The sequence below is a fragment of the Branchiostoma belcheri genome, unplaced genomic scaffold (assembly GCF_001625305.1).
Source record: "Branchiostoma belcheri isolate BF01 breed outbred unplaced genomic scaffold, Haploidv18h27 scaffold47, whole genome shotgun sequence".
In the NCBI taxonomy this organism is placed as follows: domain Eukaryota; kingdom Metazoa; phylum Chordata; class Leptocardii; order Amphioxiformes; family Branchiostomatidae; genus Branchiostoma; species Branchiostoma belcheri.
The window spans coordinates 1,813,173-1,824,377 of record NW_017804098.1 but is presented as its reverse complement, the minus strand read 5'-3'; the positions used below and the strand labels follow the sequence as shown (position 1 = coordinate 1,824,377).

The 11,205-nt window shown below is 34.8% G+C and overlaps 1 protein-coding gene across 2 annotated transcripts in view; it reads right to left on the bottom strand.

The window, feature by feature from the left end:
• Positions 1-218: 218 nt before the first annotated feature.
• LOC109479263 (stAR-related lipid transfer protein 3-like) overlaps positions 219-11,205 on the bottom strand; it is a 17,446-nt gene continuing 6,459 nt past the window's right edge. For both annotated transcript variants that reach the window (XM_019781217.1, XM_019781216.1), the window contains exons 4-14: positions 10,214-10,291; positions 9,491-9,544; positions 8,877-8,997; positions 8,015-8,137; positions 6,720-6,808; positions 4,948-5,103; positions 4,150-4,245; positions 3,510-3,589; positions 3,076-3,180; positions 1,970-2,063; positions 219-1,403 (exon numbers count right to left, since the gene is read on the bottom strand). In XM_019781217.1, coding sequence (XP_019636776.1) covers positions 1,302-1,403; positions 1,970-2,063; positions 3,076-3,180; positions 3,510-3,589; positions 4,150-4,245; positions 4,948-5,103; positions 6,720-6,808; positions 8,015-8,137; positions 8,877-8,997; positions 9,491-9,544; positions 10,214-10,291 — 1,098 coding nt within the window. In that variant the 3' untranslated portion in view covers positions 219-1,301. The remainder of the gene's footprint in view (positions 1,404-1,969; positions 2,064-3,075; positions 3,181-3,509; positions 3,590-4,149; positions 4,246-4,947; positions 5,104-6,719; positions 6,809-8,014; positions 8,138-8,876; positions 8,998-9,490; positions 9,545-10,213; positions 10,292-11,205) is intronic.

The window sequence follows — 11,205 nt, the reverse complement described above, 5'->3', positions numbered from 1 at the left end:
AAACCACTGCATTGATAGATAGAAAAACTGTAACAAGGTACTGTTGGGACCAAAATATGAGCATTTTGGAGTTGATTCAGAGTCTGAAATGTGTTTTTTTTTTGCAAATTAGAAAAAAAATAAAGCGGGCTAATCTGAGAACCAAGAAATTAAATTGGTGTGGCCTAAACATGTAACTTCACAAGTACGCTTCTTTGAGTGATGAGTCCACAGCCTAGTTAAAGTACATGGAATCAAATTCAATGTCAGAATGGTGTACAAGCACATACATGTAGGTTGACAACTTTAAACATTATTATAAACAACATGCATAGGTCTTCTCTGTAAGGCATTTCAAAATCACATGAAAGGCATTTCATTGCAATTGGAATACAAAAGAATCTCAGTTATGGTCAAAGAAATATACTAAAATTTGTTAATCTTCAATAGAAGTGATGGAAGAAACACTATCAACAAAGAAATGAAAGAAAATACAATATTGGTACTTTTAACAAAATTCATGTTTGCTTGATTTCTGAATATGGCACCATTTTTTTATGAGTCAACTTTGTTTACAATGAGATAAAAAACACTGGTACAAAAACATCTCATACTGCATCATATTGCCATATTTACAATCAGTGTTTTTTTAAACACCTAAATTTTTGCTCATTACATATTCACGTCTTACAGAATTGTTTAAACAAAACACACAGAAAAGAAATACAACACATACATGTATGTGTGGTTCATTACAATTGCATATCAATGGATTGCATAATATCACCATATACATTTGTATACATACATCATATACACAATATAATTTCTTAGTGCACAATATATATTACTGAGAAGTGATCGCAAGATACTTAATAGTATAAAACTGCCTGGAAAAAGGATGATGATGATTTATCATGCATATCTGACATAGAAAAATGCTGATACGTATTGTGTAGAAATATTGATATTTGGAACTAGGTGTTGTTTTATGAACATTTTAAAGATTACAGTACCCAGCTGTTTGTTTGGCCATTGCGCATATTGAGTTTGTAACTGGTGCCACAATATGTGATTTTCCTATTAGAAAAAAAAGTTGTACAAGTGGGAATGGGAAAAAAGTTGTGGCTTTAATGGCTATTTACAAATATTAACATAGCATAATTGTAAAATTGACAATTTTGGTCAGAAATACTATTTTTTGTCACTGCAAGAAAGATTTGAATTCTGCTAAAACAAGGTGTATCCTGATTTGACAAAGATGATGATCATGATTATGTTACAGACTGTTTTTGAAGTGATGGTTTTACAGAGGACCAGTGTTAGACCTGTGTTATGTCTTCAGCATGTTTCCTGAGAGAGTTGAGGAAATCTAGAATCTTTCCTGCCATCGCCTGGTCTATTAGGTACTGAGGGATCCAGCCCTGCAAAAGAAGAGTGAATATATCCATTAAATTTTGTACCTCGTATAAAAAGAATTGTATCAGAACATGAATTCTACTGATCAAGTTTGTCAAATAGTGCAGGGCTCGAAATACAAATTTGAAGCTGTGCACCCATTTTTTCTGTGGGTGCACTGGTGCACCCAAATATTTCTGTGGGTATTTTTGTACATCTCAAATGTATGATAGTATACAGGATATTCTTGACATCTAACTTTTCTAAGTGTCAGAAAAATGATAAAACCTGAGGTGAATTTAGATTTTGAAGTTAGCTCCCATTTCAGATTCAAGCTCAGAAGAGGAGCTGCTGCAGTAATATCTGTAATTAGGTTTTGTTCTATAATGGTGCACCCAAAAAAATGTTGGTGCACCTAAATTTTTAGGTTGGGTGCACCAGTGCACCTATTCCCAAAAATGAATTTCAAGCCCTGTAGTGTGTGCCAAATTTTGACATTAAGATTTACTTAACAAACAATAACAACAAGGCATGATACATAGTAACAGATTAAGAAAAAATAACATCAAAGGTCCTACAAACAAATTTTTACCTTGAGGTCTACATTGACAATCCAGATGAACAGACATTTATTGGGCTCATTGTCTATCGGCATCATGGCATAGCATCCAGGTTTGTTTTCTCCTCTGAAAACACATGAAAAAAATTATTTGCAGTCTATCAAAACAACTCCTCACACAAGAACCCACCAAACTTACTGCAAAAAAGTTCATACCTGACAGTCTAGTTTTACACAGCTTATTCTTACTGTACAAAACTGATGTTCTACACTAAGGCCACACTGATCTACATTTCATGGATGACATTCCTCTGAAGACCCCCAAACTAGTGCGTGCGGGCGAATAAAAAAAAATTCCAGTCAAAAATAAAAATGCTACTAAACCACAGGAATACAAAGCTGGTATTGTGAATTTGCAGTAGTACTTTAATAGAAACGAATGTATGTACATGTATGTACAAAATGTATACGACAAGCTGGCACATGCTGGCTTTTTGTGGAATGTATGAATCGGCACTGTACCTATGTACTAGTTCTTGAGTCGTGGAGCTTCGGTAGCCTGGGTGCCCGGCCTTGTATTTTCGCTAACTACCATGGACTACCCAGGCCTAGAGCCAGGCCAGATCCTCGGTGGACATGATTTTTTTTTGCGAACAGACGAAAATCAATGTGCGCGTGGATGTCATCCATAAAATTAAGTCGGGGTAGCCTTACTGTACAAAACTGATGTGTTCTGCTAAAAATCACTGGTTAGGCCACACCAATTTAATTTCTTGGTTAATGGATTCGCCCGCTTCATTTTTTTCTGATTTGCAAATAAAAATAAAAATTCAGAATCAACTACAAACAGCTCATATTTTGCCCTGAACAGTTGAAAACAGTCCTTTTCTTCCTAGTTGTTACAATTATTCCATCTTTCAATGCAATGGTATCATTAAAAGTTCAAAATTCATTGTTTAAATTTTGAACCAGCCTGGTGTGTTGACTTCATGGCTCCTATCGTACCATTTTGGGCCATAATATGATGCCTAGGCCTGTTTTTATTTTTATTTTTTTTGCCCGCCCGCTCAATTATTTTGCTAGAAAAATCCATTAACCAAGAAATTAAATTGATGTGGCCTAATGTGAAACAAACAAACCTGATAGTGTCTTTCCTAGGCGGTGCGGCTGGATGTGTGGTTGTTTTCCCAGCTGATATGTAGTACTTCCCCTTCTTCTGAATGTGGCGAACATTGACAAAATCCCTGCAACAAATACAACATCAAAATTTCGATGAAAACGGCTTGAAGAAAAATTCAAGAAGTGTGTTTGTATGTGACCTTGTGGGAAATGTTGACAAAATCCCTACAAGAAAATAATACAACATCAACATTCAACATCGAACTTTACAGCTCAAGGAAAAATTCATTTAGTGTGTTTGTAAACTATGTACCCTTGTGGTGAGTGTTGACAAAAGTCTGCAAGTACAAAAACAAAGAAAAAAACAAAACAATTTCTTTTGAAAAAGGTGAAGTGTGATGATGAAGTGTGATTGTACATGTACACATGTATGTGATCTCCTTTCATAATGTACCTGCTTGCTACAGCACCACCCAGTGCTTCTGTAGACTTGTCATACGTGATCTTTGTTTGGCGGTCAATAACTCGAAGGACCTGTAAAAAAATAACCACAGAGAAATTCATTGTTTAAACGTCCCAACCACTAAAAATAATAAATAAGCTTAGTGTAGAAATTTGAACTGTAGTAAATAGTGCTGCATACCTAAACCCAAATTTAGGTTCAGGTCCGGATTCAAGTCCAGAGGTTTAGGTTCAGTTCCGGACTTGTAAGTCCAGACCTAAACCCATGGCATATACAAAATTGCATGTTGGCAACCTTGCAATGTTGTCTGGGTGAAACTTTGGCCACATAGCATGGAGGCCGGTACTTGACGATGCCCGATGGCAATGTTTTCTTCATTTTGCAGCAAAGATTTTGCAATCTACAGAAGGTTTTAGGTGGTTTGGAAAGAAAAGGGGCATGTGAAATGGTCTTTAATGGTAATAAGTCCAGACTCATTTCTTGACTTTTAGGTTTTTTTGGACTTGAACCTAAACATTCTTACAAGTCTGTATCTAAGTCCAGTGAACCGGTACGCAGCACTAGTAGTAAATTTTGGTATAAAAATACCCCGGAGTACTTTTTTTCGGACAAGGTAATCAATGTTCCTGACCTTACATTCCTCCTGTGTGTCGTTCCAAGCAACGGCTTCCTCTACTTTATCAAACACGTCTGAGCGAAGTGCTTCTGCACTGATATCAAGTATACCCTGGAACAGCAAAACATTGCACAAACAAGTGTCAACATCAAGTACATGTAATATACTGTACAAGGCAATTTGCATTGCAGGAAAAAGCTCACTAAACATAATTTTACCAATCCTAAAGTTGACAGTCTTTTAAGACTGTCTTTAAAAGGTATTGATGGTAGGATAAGGCCACACCAAGTCAATTTGTTGCTTCTCAGATTTTTTCAGAAAAAAAATGAAGTGACAGGGCGAAATAAATAAAATAAAAACAGGCCAAGGTACCCCATGATAGCCGGAAATGTTACAATATGAGCCATGAAGTCAACATACCAGGCTGATTTATAATTGAAACAATAGCTTTTGAAATTTTTATGACACAAAGTTGCATTGTTACATTGAAAAACTTTAACAACTAGAAAGAAAGGGACTTTCCTCAAACGGTGGGGCCAAAATATGTCTTTCATTAAGCATTTTGCAGTTGAACCTCAAATCTTTTTTTTTTTGGAAATCAGAAAAAATGGACAGGGCGAATCCAAGAAGCAACAAATTAAATTGGTGTGGCCTAACATTACTGAAAATTGAGAAACAAACAAATAATAGTATGGATACACTTTGTACTAAATTTGTAGACTTCTAAAGTTGATAAATGATCAGTTGGTACTGTGTGCTAATTTTGCATCAATTTGGTTTAAAAATCAATGAAAATATGAAGCTTTTTCTCACCTGCCATTTGAATATTTTACCAAATCTTGGGTCCTTCCTTGAGAAGACTACATCTCCGTTTTCTTTCTCCTTCTCCTTGTACCATCCTTCTGTAGTGTTGAGAAGTTGCCAGCAGATGTCAAACGCTTCCTTTCCCAGCCTTTTATATTCCCGATCCTGAAAGCGACGTCACAGAACAGTGGTCTTGTGCACATTCAACTTTTTCTCAGCATTTTTGTTTGTTTTTTTCCTAGGGCTGCATATGACAGGAATTTTTTCATGGCAATCATGATCATCATCATCTCATTTCTTCTATCACCATCTAATGTTTTTGAAAATAATGTCAGTTACAGTGAATTACGTTACACTTTGATTTGTAGAAAACATTGCAAAATTTATTTACAATATTTTAGTTTGACACTTTTCACATCTGTGTATAATTTTCTTCCGCTGAAATTATATGCATGCAGCATAATAGTAACCATAAACGTTTCTTCACACAATCTTAATATTTACAAGCATACAAACATCACTGCAATCCCAGATGTTAGGGTTGTTTCAGACTTCTTACATCAAACATACCAAATCCAAAATGCCTTCACAGTTGTAAATTAAACCACTATACAGATTTTTTCTTTACAAATGGCTGACAGAGTAGTTAAGAACATCAAGTTGGTATCCTACAGGTAACAACTGTACATAACTAACTAAGCATATAGAAAGTATGATAATCATAATAGTTAATTATATACAACTTACAAGAATTTCTCAGATTTGATATTTATGGGTTCACCACACCACGAAGTGGTGTGGTGAAACCATATTGCTTTTTCTGATGTTTCTTCTCCTTCTCCTTCTCCTTCTTCTTCTTCTCCTGCCATTTTTTAAATGGATTCAGCTTCTTCATTTTAGGGCCCAAGGTCCTGAAACTTGGTATGGAGGTACAGTGGGCAAATACCCCTAGGCGTTTTTAAATTATTGTGATACAGGCTTTTAGAATGGTTTTATTTGAGTTTTTTGGCTGTGTTATAGCAAATGTATTACTGTCTTAGTGTGCCTTGTTTACCACGTTTGGACATGAGTCATCACAATGGAATGCAGGGCATCAACCAATAGGCATGCAGCTTTCCTCTATACTTCTTGCTGATTGGCTGTTGGGATTTAACTTGATTAACACCTGCACAGAAGCATTTCCATACTGACAGTATGTCTGTATTCAAGTGTTTTGGTAGGTATTTCAAGCTTTCCTGCTCCAGCATTGGAATGCCGGGCATGGACGTTTTTTTTTATTTTGAAAATCAACAGTTTGCATTATGCAATTAAAAATCCTAACCAATAAAGTAGGGAATAGCTATCCAACTGTTGTTTTTGTTGTATTTTACTTCATATTATAGTTACATCAATGTAAATCATTATTCGTAGCGATGGGAAGATGACAGACTCGAGACGGGATTCGACCGGTTTCGACTTTAATTCAGTCTTTATCAAGAATGTAATGTAAATCATTGTTTTCCCTTGTGTTTCTCATTCTTTCCCTGCCATGTTGTAAAATGTGGTGAACCCATCGCTGTATTTGCTCCAAAGCAAATATTGGCCTTTCTAGTTTTTCTTTCATTTACAGTATGTTTTACACTTTTGAAATTTCCACTGATTTTAGTGCAAATTTTTCCTTTAGATTTTAGTCCAAATCTAAAGGAAAATGGATTAAAGTACGATCTTCCCTTGAGGCATCACCATATAAAGTGAGCTAATTTTCATCAGGTTAAAGTATTGGTTGAAGGGTGGCTGTTCACCATTGTTGGAGAGGGTGTGGCTTGATTGGATGATGAGGAGCGCCCCCTTCTGGAGCTACGGCCAACTGCATCCTCGTCATCGCTAAACTCTGCAAACAAAAAACACAGAGACAATTCAGAAGACGTTCAAATATTTTCATTATATCCATAAATAATTTCATCAGGTTGGTAAACAAATGAATAGCAAAGTTCTTTGATCACAACCATTTATTTTTCACTAGCCGACGTTTCGATGACTGTCTGTCATCTTCATCAGGGCAATTCTGACTGGTTTACTGTGCACTGACGCTAGATTTTGTTTATTTTGTTTATTTGAATGATCTCCATTAGTGAGTATACACTTATACTCACTATTCTTCCTGGAGTCTTAAAAACATGTTACAGACTTATAACACAGACGTACACTTGCTTAATGCTATACATAAAATACAACAACCTGTAACTAATTACTTATTTAACCTATCCTATTCTGTGTACACCAAGTAATGAGGTAAGGGATTGTTAGAGAGGTCAGAGGTCAATGCATACAAATTATATATTTCCGTTTACATTAATACATACAAATTATATATTTACATTTTAAAAATTACTATACTACCACCAGTAGATGTTACTTGGTGCATAGTGTACTAAACTTGTATGTATTGAATGCATTGTTAACAGTAAAAACTAGCTTAAGTGCACTGTGAACTATGTAACACCTTTAGTGCACTATGCACCAAGTAACATCTAGTGTCAGTGCACAGTAAACCAGTCAGAATTGCCCTGATGAAGATGACAGAAGGTCATCAAAACGTCGGCTCGTGAAAAATAAATGGTTGTGATCAAAGAACTTTGCTATTTATTTTCATTATAGCATAGCAACAAAATAAACATTGTGAATTCTGTATTAATCATTGCCATTATGTTATCACTTTCAGTAGCAAAGATAGCAAAAATTGGTAACGTTATCATTTCTCACCTGTTTGCTTTGTTGTTTCATATTTACGTGAAACAGAGCACCTTAACCTTAAGCTTCGGTACATTTCATCGTTATCTCTGCACATACATGCCTGTTGGTGTTTTGTTTCTTTTTTGCTTTACTGGTCAATGTTCTAGAATAATGTTCTGGACATCTTTAGAATGCCTTTGACCTATAAGGGCATTGTGAACTAAAAGCAAACAGATTCTTACAAAAATGAACTTTGAATCCAGAAAAAGTAGGAAAATTACCTCTTGGCATTATCATGATGAGTATTATATGTACAATCTATGAATTATTTGATTAAGTTAGCAAAAGATGTCTGAAATCTCACCAGGGGTACTTAATGGAGAATAGAAGGATCCTACATCTGTGATACTGCCTCTCCTTGGCTGGTCACCTAGCAACGGTGTCCGCTCATGTGCACCTTGGCTGTGTTGAAGTCTAGCTTTGGCCCCTAGCAGCAGAAAGCAAGGACAACAACTGTTATACAATGTAAGGTTATTCTCTCATTAGGCCACACCAATTTAATTTCTTGGTTAACGGATTTTTCTAGAAAAATAATGGAGCGGGCGGGCGAAAAAAATAAAAATAAAAACAGGCCTAGGCATCCTATTATGGCCCAAAATGGTATGATAGGAGCCATGAAGTCAACACACCAGGCTGGTTCAAAATTTAAACAATGAATTTTGAACTTTTAATGATACCACTGCATTGAAAGATGGAATAACTATAACAACTAGGAAGGAAAGGACTGTTTTCATATGTTTGGGGAAAAATATTAGCATTTTGCAGTTAATTCTGAATTTTCCCTTTTTTTTGAAAATCAGAAAAAACTGAAGCGGGCAAATCCGTTAATCAAGAAATTAAATTGGTGTGGAGCACTAGTTAATGTTATCTTCCAATAAGTAAAAATTTTAGGAAGGCGATAATGCATACTACTTTATAGTATAAGTATTCGGTAGTTGCACATAAAAAAATTGTGATTACTCTGGAAAACTTTCCAAATACCCTGTAAGTAAGGACCTAGACAATATCAATTTTATATAAATTAGTGACTGTAATCTATGGATTAATTACATAATGGTTAACATATGGACAAGAAGTTTAAAATTACAGTGGAATGTAATTACGTCTTCAATTTTTTTAGAAAAAAAAAATAATTGAAATATCTTAGCTACACTGAGTAAACTTACGTTGTTCAAGTTTTCTCTCTTGTGGCAGCACCTTGAAGTCTAGAAACCATGTTTCTATCCATGCCAAGATGAAAGAAGACAACAGGACTATGTAGTCCATAGGATGGGTACTTCCAGAAAACTGCCAAAGAAAAAAGGGGAAAATATTTCAGTCATCTATGGAGGATGGCTACTTCCAGTCCACAATAGCAAAAAGGGAAAAAAATATTTAAGTCATCTATGCAGGATGAGTACTTCCAGAAAAATGCCAATAGAGAAAATGGAAAAATATTCAAGTCATCTATGCACACTGTTCGTCATCAATTGACAGCTTTTAAACATACATGTATTTATTTTTTACTTTTATACGATTAGTATGGATAAAATATAATTTTGTTCTTTGTCAGGTTTCTCCTCCTCCTTGCATGCAATTTCTTGAAATGAGTTCAACATTTCTTGGAGACAAATTTTGGAAAAAAACTATATATTTTGGGCTCCTGAACCCTGGTATTAAACCCAAATGACTTAAAATTTGATATGGATACCTTGAAGAAGCAAATCATGTACATTTAAATTAAAATTATTCAAAATTATCAATTATTCAAGATGATATTACACAATTATATCATACTTACATCATAAACAACTACTTTGTATATCAGGAACACACAAGACCCAAGTGTACAGAACTGAAACACAGAAGGTAAAACATGGTACAATTTTGTCTTTGAAATTAATTCTTTATATCATAATATCTGTAGACTATGAACACTACAAATCACAACAACACATAACAATGATTTGCAATGTAAAGAGATAATTATTAAAATCTAACTGGAGGAAGAATAATTAATCAAGAACTCCTTTTTACACAGTTTCCACACACAGAATTAGTACATTAATTTATATACTTTACTCAAGCCTGTAAAAAATGCTGTGTTTCCTGTTTCAGTCCTGAAAAATTAGGTTCTGTAGGTAGGGGTTATCTTCCTTCCTTCTTTCTTTCTTTCTAAATATGTCTCTCTCTCTTTCTTTCTTTGTCTCTCTCTTTTTTTCTCTCTCACTTTCTCTCTTTCTTTCTCTCTCTTCTTTTCTTAGACTTTGGCAATCTCTAGTTATCCAACTTTTACAATATAGTTTAACAAAGTAAAACTTTCAATGTCAACGTTGGAAAACCAATTGTACAACATATCATAACTCAGGTGTCAGCTCATGGAGATACAAAAGGTTGATCTGAGCTCAAAAATTAACGTCCCTTGCAAGGGTCAACCACAAAAAATTGAGGTTAGGGTTGACAGTTTTTCTAGGGTCAGTCCGGAAACAGGAAACACATTTAACATTTGTTTCCTACGCCTTACCGCTATCATCCACCAGTGGCGCAGTCTGAACAGAGCGTAGGCTAACAGCATGAACGTGACTCTGGCTGCCGACACAAGCTGCAACAAAACAGATTTCCTTGTGAGGTCATTTCCACAACTTGTTGTTTTTTAAAAAGATTAAATTTTGAATTCATATGTATTGAATTTCCGACATCTAATCACAAGATGTTATTTATATACTAGAGAAGTAACATTTGCAAAGCAAATATGCATAAATATTATAATGTTTACCTTCGGACATGGTCTGCCCTGTTAATTTTTACCCAAACACATTCACATACATGTACTAATAGTGTATGGTGACAGGAGCAGAGCAGACCATGAAATTGCAACATTATGTAACCCAACACCAGTCACCATGGTGACAGACGTCAACAAATCATGTCATTGGCCAGGTCAGAGGTTAGTGTTTGGAACAGAAGAGGAAGAAACTGAGTAAAAACAATATGTTTTCCTTCGGTAAACATAATTAAAGATTGCTACAGTACGGAGCTATTTAATAATTTTTTTTAAGTTTATTTATGGTTTCTAATTTTATGGTTATTAAAGTCCTGTCACCTAAAGTAAACAAGTGCTTCTGCAAAAGCTGACCATTTTCGCCGCTTACAGGCTTACAGTTTTTACGAACATTTTCCCCATCCTATCATTTCAATTTACCTAAGTTATATAAATGGTTCTAGTTCTCATCAACATTGTATATAATGAGAGAACATGCACTTCTATATTTCAACTCTTTAAGTTTAAAACATTACAAAAATCAAGTATATAACAGTTTATAACCTGTTTTCTCTCTTTTAAGAGTCTTTTTAACAGAATAAAAAAATGAGACACAAAAGTACATTTTAACTTAAATTATAAGTAACGTTAATATATATATATATATATAATTTATTACAAAATCTCTTCTATGGCTTTGTCCCCAACATCTAAGTTTACAAACCTCGTGACATTCAACCGAGGTCTTTAGCCAG